The 20,386-nt window shown below is 47.7% G+C and overlaps 1 protein-coding gene across 1 annotated transcript in view; it reads right to left on the bottom strand.

Annotated features, from left to right (window-relative positions):
* Window positions 1-20,386, bottom strand: part of Col4a1 (collagen type IV alpha 1 chain) — a 114,755-nt gene that overhangs the window by 37,413 nt on the left and 56,956 nt on the right. The window contains exons 3-20 of the mRNA XM_041673761.1: window positions 11,153-11,242; window positions 11,011-11,055; window positions 9,939-9,983; window positions 9,783-9,845; window positions 9,317-9,370; window positions 9,169-9,195; window positions 8,617-8,700; window positions 8,473-8,535; window positions 6,960-6,995; window positions 6,399-6,440; window positions 5,342-5,428; window positions 3,986-4,012; window positions 3,793-3,843; window positions 3,287-3,331; window positions 3,149-3,202; window positions 2,003-2,044; window positions 537-621; window positions 165-200 (exon numbers count right to left, since the gene is read on the bottom strand). Coding sequence (XP_041529695.1) covers window positions 165-200; window positions 537-621; window positions 2,003-2,044; window positions 3,149-3,202; window positions 3,287-3,331; window positions 3,793-3,843; window positions 3,986-4,012; window positions 5,342-5,428; window positions 6,399-6,440; window positions 6,960-6,995; window positions 8,473-8,535; window positions 8,617-8,700; window positions 9,169-9,195; window positions 9,317-9,370; window positions 9,783-9,845; window positions 9,939-9,983; window positions 11,011-11,055; window positions 11,153-11,242 — 976 coding nt within the window. The remainder of the gene's footprint in view (window positions 1-164; window positions 201-536; window positions 622-2,002; window positions 2,045-3,148; window positions 3,203-3,286; window positions 3,332-3,792; window positions 3,844-3,985; window positions 4,013-5,341; window positions 5,429-6,398; window positions 6,441-6,959; window positions 6,996-8,472; window positions 8,536-8,616; window positions 8,701-9,168; window positions 9,196-9,316; window positions 9,371-9,782; window positions 9,846-9,938; window positions 9,984-11,010; window positions 11,056-11,152; window positions 11,243-20,386) is intronic.

The raw sequence follows: 20,386 nt of genomic DNA, 5'->3' as shown, positions 1-20,386 counted from the left end.
GACATACAAATCTGTCTATGAAATAGAAAGCAAACATACACCAGGACACATTGGGCTTTGGTAACTAGAGAGATGCTGCATCCTGTCTCGTGCACACACCCAGTGTGTGTGACAAACACACGGGAAACTACACAGAAAGTGCCACAGGAAATAGGGATTCTCACCTGGAGGGCCTGGCTGGCCTTGTATTCCAGGGTAACCTTGAAAGGGGAAGAGAGAGTTGAACAAAGTGAGACAAATTCATTCATGTAGAGGACACTTTGTTTCTCTGCCACAGTCTAGCCAGGGCCGTCTGGGATGGGAAGACAGAACCAGAGTCCCCAGAACGCTCCCTACAGAGACACCATCCTCAGGAAGCCTCGGAGGAAAAGGGTTCCTGAGCACCTCATATGACAGGGAGATTGGCAGCTAGAAAGGACAACTTGTCAATCAGTCAAATTCTTCCAAAAGGAAAAGAGAAAGGAGGGGGATGGGGGGGGCAGAGGGGAAGGAAGAGTGGAGGGAGGGGAACAAGAAAGCAGGCAGGCTGCACCTACCTTTAGGGCCTGGCTCTCCTCTCAATCCTGGTGTTCCGGGGTAGCCTCGCTCCCCTTTCTCTCCCAACGGCATGGTGCCTATCACCTGTGTTAAAGCACGGGACGGGTCACAGCTGGTAGGAGTAGCTGATAGCACACTGTGACATATGTTGTACCTCATAGAAAATGGATGTAAAAAGGTGGTGGTGGTGTGTGGAGGGTCTGGAGAGCTACAAAATGAGTGCCGAGGACTGCTTTGTGTTGAATGGCCAGGCAGCTCTGCTTGGTTTGTACAGTCTCCTCAGCAGCAGCGACGGCCTCGCTCAGTCAGCCATGGCTAGTCTAAAATGCGCAACTGCATCCACGCCATGAAACACATGGGGTGCTTCACGGTACAGCAGAGGCGTGCCCGTCTGTGTCTTTCTGGTGGACAGGGTAGGAGCACACACTAACTGTTTTTCCTTTATTGGAGAATATCTGATGCTTTTTCTTTCTTTAAAGACCAAAGAGGGCACTTCCTGAATATCACAGGCACAGACCAAGGAAGAAGGCAAGGCCAGCCTCACCGAGAAAAGGAAACCTGGCGCACCATGATCTTGAGTCCCCACAGAGCAAGGAAAACTGCAGACTCAAGCAGTTACAGTATTGTTACAGTATCCCTCTGTATCAACTAAACGGAGGGAGTGTGTGGATAATCTGCTTAAGTGCCAATCCACCTAAGTGAGATACTCTTCAAGGTGCCATTAAGTAGCTCTGATTCCATCATTCTATAACAGGCACATATATGGAAAATCACTGTACATTCCAAGTACCTATAAACTTTCCTTGTCCATTAAAAAATAGATATTGTAGAAACCTTTAAAACTAACTAAATAAGATGAGTTGGTAGAACTGGGGTGAGGTGAGGACCTGAGCACCCTGGGGTGAGTCACAGGTGAGGGGAGAGCCGCAGGTACACCGGGCTCATCAAGGCATGCAGAGGGCAGTAGCCCTGTCACTGAAATGTGGAAAGATTATTCTGGCCCCCATGCTCTCACCCACACGGTGAGTGACACAGTCCTACCTGCATCACCTACAGTGAACAGAACAGGGGTGCCCACTGTTTCAACAATGATTTGGAGCAGAATAGCCAACAATGATAGAGGGTCTGAGTGGGCATGAACAAGGAGAGAACACTACTTAGAAAACATAAGTTGCTTTGCTAGAACAATCGGGTGATAGTTAATCTGCCCCTCCTACTAAATTTTCCTTGACGGACTATCAATATATATAACAGGTTTCAAAATAGGTTTCTAGGTTACCCACGTGCAATGTTTTTCATTTCCAGAGGTAAAAATGATAAAAGTGTGATTGTTAAAATCAGAGAAAATATGAATTACTTTATATGGCAGGCACCCACTTCAAATAAGAGCATCACATCACACAAGGAGACTTTGCAGAGTATCTTATGGCACCTAGGACCCACCTCAAACACACTTATTACTTACAGATCCAGGAGGGCCTGGAAGTCCAGCTTCACCCTTCTCTCCCTGCAAGGAACGTGCACAGTTATTTGCAGCCATACCATATAGATGAGCAAGCAGAAAGCTGGCCAAGAGATTTCTGGCAAAATAGAAGTTGTACTACACGACACCCAAATCATTGTCCTCTCCTGACCTCTGGCTCTGGGACTGGCTCGGTTACTCTGTGCAGAAACACCTCTCGTCTGTGTCACATAAAGGTGATGTGGAAACAAAGATGTCTGCCTAAGTGGGAGACTGAAGAGTCACTGCTCACCCTCCTGTGTGGCAGCCACCCTGAAGGACCACGAGAGCCCTGTAGAACTAGAAGGCTCTTCTTTAAATTGCTACAAAGCACAGTTTGCTTCTAACTCCAACTCCTTATGGTGGTTATATGGGATTTTTATGGGATTTACACTTAAAGTAACCATACAAACTCCAGTGTTGACTTCAGACAAGTTTAAAATGAACTAGAACCCAGTCAGTAGAAGACACAGATGTTAAAAGGTGTCTACATATAACTAATTTGTAGATGTCCATATAGATTAGAACCTTATTTTATGAACAAAACATTATTAATTTCAAAAAGCAAGTGTGGGTCAATGAGATGGTTCAGTGGGCAAAAGCGCTTGACAACCCAGGACCCACATGATAGAAGGAGCTATCCTCCAACCTCCACATGTGTGCCTACACACACTTGGCCAATCAATCAATGTAACTTTTTAAAACTTAAGAAGAAGAAGGACAAGAGGTGGCCTTCAAACCTATGTTGTCGAGGGGACATGCGTGTGTTCACAGAGGGGACATGCATGTGTTCACAAAGGAACAGCAGAAGGCAGAACCTGGCCCAGGCTGTCTTTTTCTTCTACTTCTGCATTTTCTCCTCCTTTATAACCAGGAAAAAAAATAATCTCTACAAAAAAAGACAGAAGCTCGACCAAGTGTGTCTCATGACAGTCTTCTTTTACAAAATTCATCAGCCCAGGAAAGTCAACAAACTGTGCTGAATCCTTATAGAGTGGAAACATTTTCTCCCCTTGAGTTCAGAGTTCTCTCTTCTAGAAAACAAACTAGCGAGCTTCTAGGAGGAAAGACCCAGGAAAGGTAAAACCTCAGAACAACGCCACCACGTACCTGAGGGCCCGGCTCGCCTGGGAGTCCTGGGTACCCGGAATCACCAGGAAAGCCCTAGAAGGAAGGGAGGTAAAGGATACTCATCAAGGAGAATGGCGGCCCCCATCCACCCAGACACTGCAGAGGAAGGGGACTTACCGGACTCCCCTTTTCTCCCTTCTCGCCATCTTTTCCAGGCTTTCCCTGTATAATAAAGAGGTAGACATGAGCCTTTCACAGATAACTATGGCCACACCACACCATAGTCCTGTTCGTCTCTTTCCACACATGCCTGCAGGGAGGAATCAGACATTCCCAGAAACCAGCAGCTAAGCAGATATTCTACTGCTGTGCCCAGATAGGGAGAAGCATGTGAGACCATCAGGGTCCCAGCCACACACAAGCCTGGCATGGGAGGGGGCGGGGACTCATATCTGGTATCAAGATTGGCAGAAATACCTAAGCACCCGTTCTGACCGCACAAGACGGGGAGGTGTCCCCAGGGGACAGCATGGGTAGTCCTTCCACAGCAGACTCAGTGGGGTTTGAGGAAGAAATTAGCAAACCCTACAGATGTATCCATCTTCCCATTTCATTTCTATGAGTCCGGGCATTAGAGGGGAGTGTGTTCACAGTGAGGAGCAGACAGAGAGGGAAGCACTTACCCGTGGCCCTGGCTTGCCCGGTTCACCTTTCTCTCCATACCCTGGGGCTCCCTTAAGAGACAAGAGGAGACGGAGTTAGACTCTCTGATATATGCAAATACAATATGAAGCCAACCACACTTTGGCTACCAATGCCATAATGAAACATCCTTCACACAAAAGCAATAATGGCAAGGAGGACCAGAGTACTCACCTGGAATCCAGGTTCACCTTTCTGACCCTAAAGAGATTAAGGGGTTGGGAAGAGATAGATCAGTATCATCTAACAGCTACATTGCCCATCTAATGGCTACAGCACCCACCTAACGGCTAAATCACCCACTGAACAGCAAATCGCCCATCTAGCTACCATATCACACCCGTGTTGCTTTTTCCCCCTTTTTCTTTCCTTCCTTTCTTTTCCTTGAGACAGGGCCTTTTTATGAATCTCTGATTAGCCTGGAACTTGTGGCAATCCTCCTGCTTCAGCATTCTTGGTGTTAGGATTACTGGGGTGCACTCCATGCCTGGCTCAATGTTTCAGATGCTACATTGAACTCATTAAGGAAAAAAAAACTCCAGGCTGCAGAGGTGGCTCAGAGAGCACCCACTGCTCCAGCAAAAGGTCTGAGCTTAGGCCTGCACTGGGCTGCACACAACCACCTGTAACTCAGGCTCCAGGGAGATGCAATGCTGCTGGCTGCTGCTGCATATGCATAAATTTGCATATGCACCTGTACACACAATCATGAACTTACTTACACAGAGACATACCTACATAATGTGGGAGTGATTTCTTATTAATAAAGAAACTGCCTAAACCCATTTGATAGGCCAACCCTTAGGTAGGCGGAGAAAACAGAACAGAATGCTGGGAGAAAGAAGCTGAGTCAGGAGTCGCCATGATTCTCCCACTCCAGACAGACGCAGGTTAAGATCTTTCCTGGTAAGCCACCTCGTGGGCTACACAGATTATTAGAAATGGGTTAGATCAATATGTAAGAGCTAGCCAATAAGGGGCTAAAACTAATCGGCCAAGCAGTGTTTAAAAGAATACAGTTTTCGTGTAATTATTTCTGGGCATAAGCTAGCTGTGTGGAGGGGCCGGGCACCAGGAACGTAGCCCGCAGCTCGTATTACAACACCTACACATGCATATCAACTGCCAAAAAAATAATCTTTTTTTATTAACAAAAGATGCATACTGGCCTCCAGTGGTACCTGTCTAGCATGGTTTGGGCTACAGTCTAACACTCTAGTGAGAGGATGGACCATGGTATCCTCCTACCCCTCAGCTGGATCCCTCCCACCCACACAGACTCTCCCCAGTGCCAGGCTTATTTAAAAAAAAAAAAACCCTTTGTTAGGTGGAGGGACACAGAATAGTCCCAAGACAACCCAGGACAGTCATTTCTGTCCTCAGAGCTACTCAATTTCATGGGACAGGACATCTAGAAACCCTCTTCCCAGGACAAGGTGGGTTACTGCTGGAGAATCTGCATTTCAATCTTTTCCCCTCAGAATTTGTCCAATAGAAAGCAGATATCTAATGAATAGAACTCAGACATACCTTTTCTCCTGTTGGGGCAAATTCTCCTTTTTCTTTAACTTGTGCCTGTCCAGGTATTCCAGGAGGACCACTGATCCCCTGCTCACCCTGTTCATGTAAACAATGAAGGTTAATTAGGTATGAGCTGTGATAGGATAGTAAAAGCCTGGAGCTAAACACTAGCACACTCTCCTCCAATAATGGGAGCCTTGACTTCTGCAGGAAAGCGGACCACTGGTGTCTACAGAGAATAGTGTCTCCCAAGCTTACGAGTCTGAATCAGGGCAGGCACCAGCACACACCACTGTGTCAGTGAGAACACACTTAGTGTGCACTCATCAGCACACACCACTGCATCAGTGAGAACACACCAGCTGATAGGAGACTGGCAAGAAAGGGGATACTTTAGGTGAGCCCAGAATAAGAGAATCCTTAGACTTCTTACTCAGGCTGCATAACAGCTAAGCCACACTCAGAATTAAAGGGCCAGTCAGCCAGACATGAATGAGAACCAAAGACTTCAACAGTAAAAAGCATTAGCCCAGGCACTGTCCAGTCCCACCTTGTCTGGTATCCCCTGGTGGCAGTTACTCACACCAGCTTGCACACCCAAAGACAGACAGCAATGGTGATAATGCCCCTTTGTCTTACCCAGGGACACTACTAGAGAGAACGTCAGGGGGTTCACTGTTTGCCCTTCTTGCCAAGAAAAAGATGTTTGTCCAGTTTTCACCACCACCACCACCACCCTGCTTCCAAAGCACACAACCTTGGTAAGCATCTGATCCCCGAGAAAAAACCAGTTCCCACCACATCATGGCCTCCTCCTCCTCACAATGGCCTCTCCCATTGTTGGGTTTCATAGATGCTACTAGGAGGCAAGTTAAATGTCACTCTTTGGACATGAATTTGAGAGCTGATGTATGTGTTGACTGAGCCCTGTTCCAATAAGTTACTGGGCACCACAATCGGCCTCGTTTCTTGGCAAGGCGGAACAAATTCTGCAATCCTGAAAGTTGTCCCATGTCCCCTCCAAACACAGGAACACGCAGAGGAACCATACTGGGCACTCACTCACCTTGTCACCTTTTGGTCCTTGGGAGCTGGCGCCCATCTGCCCCTGTTGGTTACAAAGGACACTTTATTATTAAGGCTGTCTGTCACCTTGGCCAGACATCCTCAAAGCACCACACAGGTGGGACAGGTGTTAGGCTTCAAGCAATACTTTTGTCCTACAAACATCATATACGCTTTGCCAGAAAAGCCACGCTGGATGCAATAACCGTGCAAGGAATTTTACAAACACTATAATAAGAATTCGTTTATGTAAGGATTTTGAACTCAGGGCTCAGAAAAGTAAGGGAATAATCAATGAATCTAAGAGATTGCTAAGGGGTGAGTAGATGGGATTGGAGGGTCTCAAAGATGAGGAGGGGGGATGAGGATAGTAGGGGTTGCTGGACAACAGGAAAATGACTGAGCGATGTAATCAACAGAGAGACGAACGGACAGTACTAATACTGACAGGGAGTCCCATCTATGGGTGAGAAGACGTGGCTCTCCAAAGCTCTTTACAGACCATGGCAACTCAACATAAGCCTTCATGAAGGCCAAGAATAATAAAAGAAAAAACCTTTACCTTTTCTCCAGGGGGGCCAGGAGGGCCTGGGGGACCCTGAAAGAGAGAGCATTTTAGTTAAACAATATTCGAAATCAACTATGATCTGAACGATGAAGTACCCCTCTGCACCACAGAAAAGGGGGTGACATAGTCCCCAGCTGGTGGCACTATTCAGAGGTGACAGCATCACAGGGGTGCTTAACCACTGATGTGTCTATAACGGAAGGGACTTGCTGGGGTAGGGGGCATGAATGGAGAATGTGAGTCCATAGGGTTGTTCCTTTGAAGGAGGCATCTTGTCCCCACACTTCCCCTGTTCCTCTGTCATGTCTCAACTACACCTCACGTTCCCCATCACAGTGCTGTCTCCCCACAGTGCTGTCTCCCCACAGGCTCAGAATCACAGAGCCTAGGACTGTGCGAATCAAAACCCCTGAGACCATGAGCGGAGATAAATCCGTCCTCCTTGTAGACGGTTTTCTTTGGGTATTTTCTCCAACAAAGGAGAAGCGGACATGCACAGTCTTTGTACTGACGTCATCCTGAGACTCTGCTGTAGGAGAAGGATGTGACTCCTCAGACATATAAAGCCTTGAAGACAGCCAGCTATGGGTCAGGACAATAATGAAGGGGGCAGAAATCCATCAAGGGCTAAGGACTGCCCCTTGGGTGCTGAAGGCCTGCAGGTACCAGCCTGTGCTCCTAGCTGGAGCAGCCCACATGGGTCCAGCACCTTCCCTCTTCAGATGCAGGGTTCTACCTTGAAAAGCCAATTCTTCTGGGGAGTAGAGGGTGGTGATGCCAAAAAATGGTCCCATACTTTCAAGAAAATTTCAGAATGTACCCCTAAATCATTTTTTAAAAGACAGAAAGAAAGAAAGAAAGAAAGAGAAAAGCCGGCCACTCTGTGATATAAAAAGATGTCATTAACCCATAGGAAGGTGAATGGATTCTATCTATACATATGAACAAAACGATACAAAAAGAAAAGAGATTAAATATAAATATGAGCCTGAGGTTCTCTGAGAGGATGAGCAGTCGGGTGTTACAGACCACAGACTCAATCACCTCTGTCTGTTCTTAGTAAATAAATGTTTTCATGCTAACTTTTCTGTGCTGCGGGAGTGTGGGAATGAGGGAAAGTCTCCCTCATCCTGCAAAGAATGTCAACCAGAGGTGGGGCGGCCTCCCCAGTGTTCCAGGCGCTAAGTTCACCTCAGGGTCCCCTCCAGGTCTGTGCCCTGCTCCTAACTGACCCTTAAATTCTAATATGCCCCTGCCTCTGCAACCCATCTCCCCTACACCAAGGGCAGAGCCCACCCCAGTGACCTTCAGTCTGGCTTCCAGGCCATCTGTCCCAGAATGCCTTAAGGGTCCCATTTCCCACAGCTCTGGGAGTTGGGGGCCGGAGGTGTCAGTTACACTTTCTCCTAACAAAGGAGCTGAGCTAAGAAAGAGCCACAGGACAAGATTCTCGGTCAGTCCACAGAGCGCCACTTCTCTCCTCCGAGTGACTATCCTCGACACTTACCGGTGGCCCGGTAAATCCTGGAGGACCAACAGGTCCCTGGAGTCCTGGCACTCCTGGTGGGCCCTACGGTTAGGTGAGACAAGAAAGGATTACGATACTGCAGTCCACCCAGGGGGAGACTCGATGCCTGCAGCAAAGACTTACTGGCGTGCCAGGGGCACCAGGGAATCCTCTTTCCCCTTTCAAAGGTATTCCAGGGATGTGGCCGATAATTTCACCAGGGTCTCCCTAGAAGAGGGAAAAAGAAGAAAAACATGCAAATATTGAAAGACACATAAAGAAAATTGGAATCCACTCAATACTGGGGTGGGACTGACCCCAGGCTGGGAGTTAGGCCTGGGGAGTTGGGGGGACACAGGACAACTCTGAAGGTTATTCCCCAAGTACTATCCAGCTTGGTTTTTGTTTGTTTGTGGCTTTTTTGGTTTGCTTGGTTTTTTCTTTTTTCTTCCTCTGGCCTAGAGCTCACCAAGTAGACCAGCTGGCCAATGAACCATAGTGGCCTGTGCCAGAATCACTTCCTGAATTCTTCCCAAGGCTCACAGCACGCACAAGGCTTGGCATAGCCTGGTGCCTAAGTCTCTCTGTGTGATTTATATATCCTTTTCATATAACAGAGTTTAGGGCATTTGTGTAGAGTATTTTCGATTGATTTCTTATGAGGAACCGAGGGAAATGAAATTAAATTAAACATACCTTTATTCCTGGCGACCCCTGTGGTCCCTAGAAAAGAAAGAAGTTTAGCTATAACTTTTGTTTCTCCAAAAACATGAGAAGTAATAAGATATGAGCACCAAAACAATAATTAGAAAAAGAAAATCTATTTGAGTAATCAGATACTCACGGGACTCCCGGTGAATCCAGGCAAGCCAGGAGGACCAAGCGGACCTCTCTCTCCCTAGGAGACATGGGAAATTCACACATGCATGCACACCCCAACACTTCACATCAGACATCACTGTCCCACACTTTAGAACAGCTGCCTCAGTGGCAGCATGCACAGTCTGATATGAGTAAGACACCGGGTGCCACTTTATGGGGGGAACCCCGAACTCCCCAGCAAGAGCGACAGAAATAAAAGACTTGGGAGAGCAGATCTGGGGTTGATTTAGTAGATTCCAGATAAAATCTTTAAAAGAACAATTTCAGGCTAAAGCATAGAAGTAGAAAGGAACCGCTGTCTTTTCCATACATTAAATGTGGGGAAGCTGCATTTTTTCATGCGAGAAAGCGAGCTTCAAGGTAGTGACTGCACTGTAGCATGAAGCTACGTGTGGGTGCACAAGGCAGGGTCTTGGGTCTAAGCTTACCTTTGTACCGTTGCATCCTGGGATACCTGGAGGACCTGGCGGACCATCTTGGCCAGGAATACCCTGCAATCAATCAAACGAAGAAGTCAACAAAATAGGAACTCACCAGGTGGTAGGACAGTTCATGAAATCCATGTGTGTATTTTGTATACGTACAGGAAGCCCGGGGTTCCCAGGGTAGCCAGCTATTCCAGGAGGTCCCTGTAAAGACAGAACAAAAGCGTTTCAGCCAATCACAGGGAACCTTACTACTCCTTCACACCTTCCCAGTCAAAGAGCTTAGAACATGAGCACCGAGCAGAGAGCATTCTGGGAAGGAAGCACTGAGACCCAGCAAAAGTGTAGACCTAAAGGAATGTGTGTGTGTGCGTGTGTGTGTGTGTGTGTGCAAGCACACTCTTTCTTGTCTCTAAAATCAAGGTTGTGAATACACAGAATAACATTGTCCTCACTGGATCTCTTGTGTTATCTGAGTTCAAATGAATGTTCAATCCACATTAAAATCATAAACACTTTATGAAGAACTGCTCATGGGATAAACTCAAATCTATCCGTTGCAAGAGCCCTTGCCTTCTAATTCCTAAGCAGTCAAGTGTGGCCGATTGCATCCAGAGAGTGACGACAGTGTTCCCCCTCTCGCAGCCCCACGAGCCCATGAGAATGCCAAGGAGCGTCAGACACCACCATCCCACCTCCTCTTCACTATGTAACCACAGCCAAACATTTCCAGACGCTGTCCTAGGCTTCTCTCTGCCCAGAAAGCATCGTCTTTGTTCTCTCCAGAGTGACGCAGTAGAGAAAGTAAAGAGTCCAGTTCTGAAAACGTCTCTCTACATTCAATGACATTTTTCTCCCTCTAATGACTTTGGACAGATAATTAACGACCCTCTCTTCCAAATTAAAATGTCTATAAGGGAGCCTTGAAGAAGAATGAACAAGAATGAGCAAGCTCATCTAGCAAGGGAATTCTGCTTACATACAGTAGCAGCCTGCAGGTAAGAAGGGTGATGGCCCATGGCAGCCCACAGCAGTCCACAGGTAAGAGAGGTGGTGGCCCATGACAGTGAGGAGAGGCAGAAGAGAGGGAGCGAGAAAGGGAGGAAGGGAGGGAGGGAGGAGGAGGGGAGGAAGGGAAGGAGGCAGGCTGGCAGGCTGGCTGCCCCTGGGGCAAAGGTTCCACTGAGCTCTGGACACCTCGGTCCTCAGGGTCACCAGGCACTGTACTTACTCTTGTCCCTTTTGTACCAGGAAGTCCAGGTTCTCCAGTATCACCCTACAACAAACCAGAGTACCATAAGGATGGCTCAGGCCACTGTCACAAGACTGGAGACATTTGCAATCCGGCCCTCCTCCATACCAGTCAAGCTCACCTTTTGTCCTGGTGGTCCATGTGGCCCCTCGGGTCCTTGCATCCCAGGAAACCCAATGACACCTTGTAACCCTGGAAAGCCTCTTTCTCCCTGCAGAAAAGCACAGAGGTCAGACGGAGGGCAAGGGAGAAGATCAGTCAACTGGGATGGGTGTTGGGGGTGTTAGCCTGGTTGTGCCTGCAAGGCCTTGCTCTAAAGACAGCATCTGAATGGGGGAGCAGAGGGAGGGAGGATTGTCTCTAAGTGGTGAAGGCTGGAACAACAGCCAGCAGAGTCCCTAACAGTCAGAGCAGAGGGCAATTCTGGTGCCTTCTGGGTTGACACCACCCTTCTTCTGTCCTTGACATCACCAGTTCAAGTCCTCAGTCTTCAGACTTGCAGACTTTGCCAGCAGTCCCCAGGTTCTCAGGCTTGCAGCCTTGGATGGAGCTACACCATTGGCTTCCTTAAGTCACCCACTTTCAGGTGACATGTGGTACAACTCAGTCTCCCAATCATAGCAGTCAATTTTAACAACAAATCTCTTCTCACCTACCTACCAACCCGTTCCTCCATCCATCATCCATTCATCTATCCATCTACCATCTATCCACTCATTCACCCATCCTTCCATCTATCCATTCACCCATCCAACCATCCACCCACTCATCTCTCCATTCATCTATCCATCCACTCACCCATCCATCTACCCATCCATCCATCTACCCATCCAACCACCTATCCATCTGCCCACCCACCTACCCATCCATCCATCTATCCATCCATCCATCCGTCCATCCGTCCGTCCATCCGTCCGTCCGCCCATCCATCCAACCATCCATCCATCCACCCATCCACCCACCCATCTATCCGCACATCTATCTTCCCCTCCATTTGCCCTTCCATATCCATCCACCTATATATCTGCCTGCCTATGTACTCACATACCATCTGCTCATCATCTATCTTAACGTATATCCAATATGCCATCCATCTTCCCATCCATGTACTCATCTATCCATCCATCCATCTACCCACCAATCAATCTGCTCATCCTATTGGCTGTTTGGTCAAAGGAAATGGACTGAAGCCTAAGTCTTTCTAAGTTCTACTCAGCATTGCAAGAGTTCACAATGAGTGTCTGAGAATGGATGATGAAGCCCTCTCCAGTGCCTCATGTTGAGTTCTTAATATTCAACACCTAACAAAATGTTTTGTACATATTAAGAGCTATATAATATGTAAAGTCTGTAAACTAAAACTAATAAAGTTTTTTTCAGTGAGTTGATTATAATCTCAGCCAGTTCCTAGCACCTTTTTGCTATCCATAGGGGACATGCTGTGATGCCATGGTCAGTCATGTCTCTCTCTGTAGACCTCTCAGAAATGGTGACGATCAGAGTTCTGATCTCAGCCACAAATGATCAATAGTTCCATAGTGGGCTTGGGTCAAGCTCTTTTTCAAAAGAAAAGATGAAAGTTTACTGGTAGTCTCTGCCCCAACCCAGAAATGAAATAAGAAACGTGATTTTTAAAATAAGGAATATCACTCAAGGTAGAAATGTTTGACAAGGGTTGCAATACACTGGGAAAGAACAAAGAACGATGAGAAAAACTGTGAGACTCTGGGCCTTAGGCTGACCTTCCAAAGATGAATGCAAAATAAGTACAAGAAGAGACAAAAGGACTCAGAATACGAGGAAATATGGGCTGGAGAAAGGCTGAGGGGGCTGGAGCGGGATGTCAGACCACATGGTTGAGACCAAACAGAAAAGAAACCCTGGCGAGGTGAAAACACACAGGAAGGAGGGACCCAGCTTTGAACCGAGGGACAGTGTGCGGTGTGCAGCAAAAGGGAACAAGTGATCTTTTAGGAAGATTGGCAGGTTTTGATTATCAATTAAAAAAAACATAAGTCCATTTTCTCCATATCGCAAATAACCCGTTATAGCTGACTTCAAAGCAGGAGGCGCTTCAGAGCGGGCCAGCAGGAGGCGCTTCGGAGCGGACCAGCATGATCACTTCAAACCCAGTGCTCCTCTCGAGGCTCAGAAGGAGCTTCGGAGCGGGCCAGCGGGATTGCTTCAAACCCAGTGCTCCTCTCGAGGCTTCGTTAGTGCAAAGTAAAGAAGACCTGGTGTGGTGTGCATTACACGTAACCGTTCACCTCCGCATAGCATTTCACACACCATGAGTTACTAAAAAATGTCCACCATCACATCATCCAAACAAGACGAGGCAGCCCCTCCAAAGCCACGCTTTCCTCCAAACTGTCAACCGGTCCTGGCAGTTGAGGGTGCCTCGCCAAACCCTTGGGTCTTTATAAATACAAAAGTGTGAAGGTGACCCCTGGCTTTCGTGGAGTGTATGTGAATAAATAGGGGACAATATTTTTACATTTCAAAGAAGAGGGGATGTAGTAAATTCCTATACTTTGGAAGCACCCTTGGGCCAGTACCAATAGAATCTACTAGAAGAAGCCAAATCAAGCACACTGTGTGCCCTCAAATCTAGTTTGACATGGACGCTGGATCCTTCTCCCAATGTCTGGTGAGTGCTGAGGAAGGTGATTTCCAAGTCTTGTACAAATGCTGAGTGAAGCAAATACATTCACCCTCAGACTGTCATGGTAGTGGCACCATGCAACCACGGTAAATGCTGAATCATGATGGTGGCACCATGCAACCATGGTAAATGCTTAGTCATGGTGGTGGCACCATGCAACCATGGTAAATGCTGAGTCATGGTGGTGGCACCATGCACCTGCGAGAAATGCTGAGTCATGATGGTGGGACCATGCAACCATGGTAAATGCTGAGTCATGGTGGTGGCACCATGCACCTGTGAGAAATGCTGAGTCATGGTGGTGGCACCATGCACCTATGAGAAATGCTGAGTCATGATGGTGGCACCATGCAACTGTAGGAAATGCTGAGTCATGATGGTGGCACCATGCAAACACAGGAAATGCTAAATCATGATGGTGGCAGGAAACACGCTGACTACTAAGGCGCTGTCATATGGGCCACCAAACTGGAGTGCCCAGCCCTTGGATGTAAAAAAGCTGTGCTCAAAATAGAACACAACTGAACTGCGAACAGCTGGCCCCCAAAATAATAAAAAATAGTAATAAAATAAAAACTGAATCGTGTATCCTCAAATAACCCAACATGAGCTGGGGAGGCAATAAGGAGGGCACGTCACTGGAGAACTTTCTAGTATATCTGTGGGGTATTTTTAGTACTTAATTGATATTGGCAGTATCACCAGAAGACCAACAGAGATAAGATTTTTTTTTTTATTATTTCTCATTTTAATCATGGAATGAGCACAGTGCGGACGGGAGCCAGATGAACTGATTCCTCCCAGATTTTCACTGAGTCAGCGCTGAACCAGAATTAGAAATGAAGTCAGCCCACCCCAGGCCCTTCCTTATCTAGGTCACTAGAGCAAGCTGGTTCCCAGTAGCATATTAAAGGAACCCACAGCATGACATCAGCCAGTGAAACAGACCCTCTTGCGTTCCTCCTGTAGGGAATGTTCAACACCCATCCTGAACTGACTGGTCACAAGTCACTGGTGACCCCACACACTCCTGGGAACAGAGAAGAAAAATCTGAATTCCCAGACTGGCCTTCACACAAGGACACATTCTTCCCCAAATACCACTAGAGGACTTAAGCAACTGCAACTCTCAAGGGTTTTGAAATCAGCTAAAAAGGAAGTGACTCCATCACAAAATTTTTGCTACTCCCCATTTAAAAAAAATTGCCTGTTTTTTATTTTTCCAGTAAAAACTGCACATTCATATTTAGATGCCCCGTGTCCTCTCTGAGTTTACCATGAGAACATAGACAGAACGGATAGAAGGGACAAGCACTCAAGCAACTATACAATGAGCTGGCACACGACGCAGCTGCACTGGAGCCAAAGGGCTCCTCCATCCTGCTTCTAGCAGAGATTTCCCCTAGGGAAGAAGGGAGAGGAGAGAGCCGGACACGCCGTGCAAAGGCCATCGGTGCCAGGGGTTTCTGAGCCAGACTCTGCAGCTGCAGTGGGCAATAGTCCAGCTGTGACCACCCTGAAGTTCAGGGCCAAGTGCAGAGTGGAGGAGGAAGAGCTCCCCTGTCATCCAGTTCCCACAGTGTGGGACAGGCGAAGTCAAAGGACAGGGTGGCCACTCGGTTGGTCCTAGGCACAACTGACCACCACAGCCACGGTTTACCACAATGGTGAGCGACATTAAAGATAAGGAGCTGGGGGTATAGCTTAGTAACAGAACATTTACCTAGCATGTGGGTCCCTGGGTTCTAGTCCCAGCAATGGAGGAAGGGATAGTCACCAAGAGAAGCTTGTAAAACATTACACAAAAGCTTCAATGTGACCAAGCTTTGTGAGTTTGCTGTTGTGAGGAACCGTGCCAGTCAAAGAGAGAATATACAGATTTTCAGCACTAAACCAGGAGATGCCTGAAGATGCCGAGACACAGGCCACCCTGAACTAACTGGACTGACAGAGACCAAATGCAGCCGTCAAATTACCCCATTGTGCCTAATAAATGCACACCAATAGTATTCATCAATTAAAAAAAAAAGCTCACCCTCTCTAGCCCCCAAAGCCATTTAACTATATATGGAAGTTTAAATCCAATCTGTCTCTGTGTAAAGACTGTATCCATCAAGGAAAGCCATTGCGGCTATGTTCTCCGGGGAAACTGGGAACCTGAAGAGGAGAAACAAAGTGCCGTTGTTTATGAAGATGAAAGCAGCCTGCAGCGTCATCTTGGGGCTGACGTTAGCCGTTCCAAATTAGGCTTGAAACAGATTCATGCTGGAGAAACTCATAACGTCTGCTGACCGTATCATCTACGGCAAGCACATAAAGATGCTGTAAAATGTGGAGAGAAAAGGTGCCTTTGTAAACCTGACCGCATCCCTGCTCTCAGAACACCATAAAAAGAGCTTAATTAAGGTTCAACTAGTGTCTCAGCCAGAAAGTCAAACACAAAGCACCCAGAACTCGTGACGTTTATATAGTAGGAAATTTCTAAAATCAAGGGATAATTACCAATCACAACGTCTAGAACGAACACAAACTGTATCTAAAATAAATGGCCATCAAAAATCCCATTATCAAAAGCAAACACGATGGCCAGGGTGGTGACTCTAATCCTAGCATTTGGAACGCCGAGGAAGAAGGATTGATGCAAGTTTGAGGCTAGCCTGGGCTACATAATGAGTTCATCCTCAATGATAAGTTGAAATTCTGTTTCTATAATGTTTATCTAAGGCACTGGAGAGATGGCTCTGTGGTTAAGAGCACTGACTGCTCTTGCAGAATCAAACAAGGGTTTGGTTCCCAGCACCGACATGGTGGCTCACAACCAACTGTAATTCCAGTTTCAGGAGGGTTAGATGCCTTCTCTTCTGGTCTCTGCGGGCACTGGACATACATGTAGCACATATACATACATGCAGACAAAACACATTTATTCATAAAATAAAACTCAACAAATGTTTAATTTGGCCTATATAAAATAATTTTTTAAATGGATGAATTATGGCTGTTTCAAGGGCCAACATAGAACCCCCATTTCAATCAAACTTTAACTGATTTTTCACATTCTAATCAATAGGATCATAGATCTCCATGGGAACCACAGAACAGGCAAAGATGCTTCCTAATACCCGGAGCAAAACATGGGCAGGAGGATCTCCATGGGTTTGCACAGAAAACACAAGGAATCAGATGATCAACGCTGTTTGAAGAATGCAATCCACCCTCTACCTCATCTTTACTCGGTTAGTGTTCGGCGTGCAGGAGGCAGGATTGCGAGATAACCAATAGCACGATGCACCCCACGCAAGGGGCAAGTACATGAACACGTCCTACCAGCTTTACATGTTGGGAAATCCTGGGCAGGAAAGAGCCAGGGTTCCTGGCACAGGCTTAGTCCTTGAGGCCCCATTAGTGCCTAGCTGATGCCTCTGCTCCCAGCTAAACAGCAACAGGAAAATCTCTGCCTTGGACATGGTCCTGAGGCAGCTGTGCCTTTCTGTCATCCGGTACCCTGAGATGTTACTTTCCACTCAAGGCTGAGCAGAGCTGAGAGACAAAACCTGTGCATTTTCTGTCCATAGCTCCCTGTGCATGTGGCTACTAGGAAGCTATTTGGGATGCTGGGCCATGGTCAACGGGAGAATCACGGTCAATGGGGGACCATGGTCAACAGGGGACCCTGGCACTCCACCAAAATTCCACATGTTCAGTCCCTTGAGCCTAGCCAAACAGGCATCTGCAGGACCATTTCCGGAATGCGATACTGCTGGGAAAGTTGTAGGCAGGCTGCAATCTGTGTCAGCAGGTCATGGAAAAGCTCCTGTGACAGGGGCCCTCTGGGAGCTCCCTGCATGCCTTGTGTTTGACACTGCACTGCTGTAGGGAACGGGGACAGGACTCACACAGCTGAGCAAGGGGAGGGCAGCATTGCGGTTCTGTTTCCCTTCTGCTCCACAGATTTCTCAAAGAATCAAAGGTAGTACAGGAGACAGGGTCACTGAACTGCAGGAAGTGTCGGGTCTACCACGGTCCAACACAAACCTCAACCCTGCCAGCAAGTTAACTATGGGCCTCGGTGTCAACACGGCCAGCGAGTTCACGATGGGGCTCACCGCAGTCAAGGCAGTGAGGAGACACAGTGAATTGTTCACTCAACACAAGAATAACCAAAAGCAGCAAATACCCTCCTACCATAGACTAGTCAAAACTTTCCCATGGAGCCAGTCCTCCAACAGCAAACTGGCCAAGAAGGAGGTCACCGACGGAGGAGAAGCGGCAGCAGACTGACGTGCTGGCAAACCGCTAGGGCGAAGATGCAGACATCTCACACATGGAGCTCTCTGTCGCATCCTTCAGGGGCATGCTCCCTGAAGCATGCAGGTTCCCACGCTGGCCTCCTGCCTCTGTGCTCGCCGGGTGCTGCGGGCTCTTCCCCACCTGTCCGTGACCTTCAGCAGAAGCTGAGGAAAACCAAAGGAGGTCCCACACCTGCAGAGTATCTTTTTGCTCAGCCTTGGGAGCTGAGCTACACCCTCGTTGGAAGGGCCCCCTCCCCCACGGTTTTCATTAGATGACAGACCTTTCACCCCAGCCCCCTCACCGGTTCCCTAACACGGGTAGCTCCCGGGAGCTCTACCTGCAGGGCAGTGACATCTAACCCTAGGACACACAAAGGGATCCTAGCTAGATCCCTCCTTAGCGAAGTGTTGACACGGGAGACTCAGGAAACCTTAGTCTCTACTGGGCAGCCAGTCCTCTGTGGCTCTCGGTCTGGCCACCAGAGGGAGCGCTGGGTCCACGCGTCTCTAGTAGATCTAGGCTGTTAACAGCAGGAGTGCATCAAATGTTGGGTGGGGTGGCAGGACCTGAAATCCCTCAGGAGGTAGAGGCAAGAGGGTGAGCTCAAGTCAGCCTACAAGAGACCCTGTCTCACCTCTGCACCAATGTGTGCATGCGTGTGTGTATACACACACAGTCAAGGGCACAACAGAGAGACGTGAGCTTGACAAAGGCCTTAGAAGTAGAACTGTCTAGGAAAGAACTTTAAATAGGAAACAAAAAGCCTATATGTTGGGACTATGGAGCAACAAGACGCTGTGGCTGCAGGAACAAGGAACCACGGATTCTCCTGGTTTAGTTGGTGAATATCAGTTGTACTGAATGAGGAGATCCACTCTTCCTAGTTCCCACTCTCGCCTCCCTTCCACTCTGCATCATGGGTATTTTCCAGTCTAACTTTTGCACCTACTTTGTAAACTGAGAAGATCCGGCTGGTTAAGTGACGGCATGCGAACAGCACAGGGCACAGAAAGCAACTGAGTCCTACAAGCAGGTACACAGAGGACAGGGCAGCAGAACATACTCAAGGTTCACCTTTGGCTCCCCTCCTCACTGTAGTGTGTGAGACTCGAGGGGAGAAGGGAAAGAGATTCATACAAGTCAGGCGTGGAGGTTCACACCCAGCGACAGAACTGGCCACAAGTTCAAAGCCAGCCTGAGCTGCACAATGAGCTGCAGGCCAACCTAGGCTACAGCGTGTTACAAAGAAAAAGAAAAAAAAAAGCAAAGAGTGAAAGAATGCACGAGTGAATTAATAATTGATCAAATAAATAAATAAATATTCATTTAAAGCAGAAGGCCTCCATGGAACTGAATGTCAGGCTGGGAACTGCTAGCCGTGTCCCTGGATGACTGTGTACACTGGGCACAGCAGCAAAAAGGGGGCTGAATCGAGTCACCAGGGCCCATGAAGTTAGAGGGAAGAGGCTCATGGGCACAGAACTGAACACAGCCCAGGGTGGCAAAGCACCCCACAGCGAGTAGAGGCTTTGCTCCATTGCCTTGCTCTGTCTTTATTTGTAGAAGTCATCCTACGCTCTTCCCTGGCACAAAGTTCCCTAGGGGGTCTTTCGGGTGGGCAGGCACGATAGGTTCAGCCCACACAGGAAGTCACTCTGGGGATGCCAGGCCACACAGCAAGGAGGCAACCTTCATGTAGACAGTAAAGCAATGTTGCCACAGCTCGAACACCCAGGTGAGTGTCCCCTTAGGTCAGGGGACACCTAAATACCCCATCTCTGTGACCTGGCCCGTAGCAGCCTTTTTGCTACTAACCCCACGAGGATACTTTCCCTTCAGTGAAGGCTGTCCTCAGAGAACATGGTAGACTTTAGAGGAATGCTGGATGGCCCCTGATCTGGGCACCATGAGACGATGATCCTAAGGGCTGCCCAGAACTGCCGTGATGTCACGTTCTGCCGGCAGCATGCCTGCCCCTCTCTTTCCAGATTCCACGAAAATGGTCAAATAATTCTCCGCTCTGGCTTAACAGAGGATTTATTTAGGGAAGGGCTGAGACTTGGAGAACATAGATAATTGATAACAAGACTTCACAGGGGGGTGGCTCTTTCCTGAGTTCAGACAAAAAAAGAATAAATCTTTTGCCCATAAAGATAAGTTTGCTTGTCTTTGTTATCTCTGAACCAACAGTTTAAAGAGTGTGTTTTGCGTTAACGGGAAATCTGAAAAATACCCTCTGTTCCTAAGTAGCTCTTGGAGAGTGAGGACGTCAACTTGAGAGCGTGTGTGGGTGTGACGGGGTCTTGAAACAGAACTAGGACATATAAATGTCAGGAAATGCCACAGTCTGGCCATGAACATTTTTTTTTGTCTGTGGTAACAGAAAACATGAACAAT

Source organism: Microtus oregoni, unplaced genomic scaffold (assembly GCF_018167655.1).
Source record: "Microtus oregoni isolate MIOR12 unplaced genomic scaffold, Mior012 000024F_ref0000369, whole genome shotgun sequence".
In the NCBI taxonomy this organism is placed as follows: domain Eukaryota; kingdom Metazoa; phylum Chordata; class Mammalia; order Rodentia; family Cricetidae; genus Microtus; species Microtus oregoni.
Note: the sequence above shows the minus strand (reverse complement) of the source record. Positions and strands in the feature narration are given on the sequence as shown.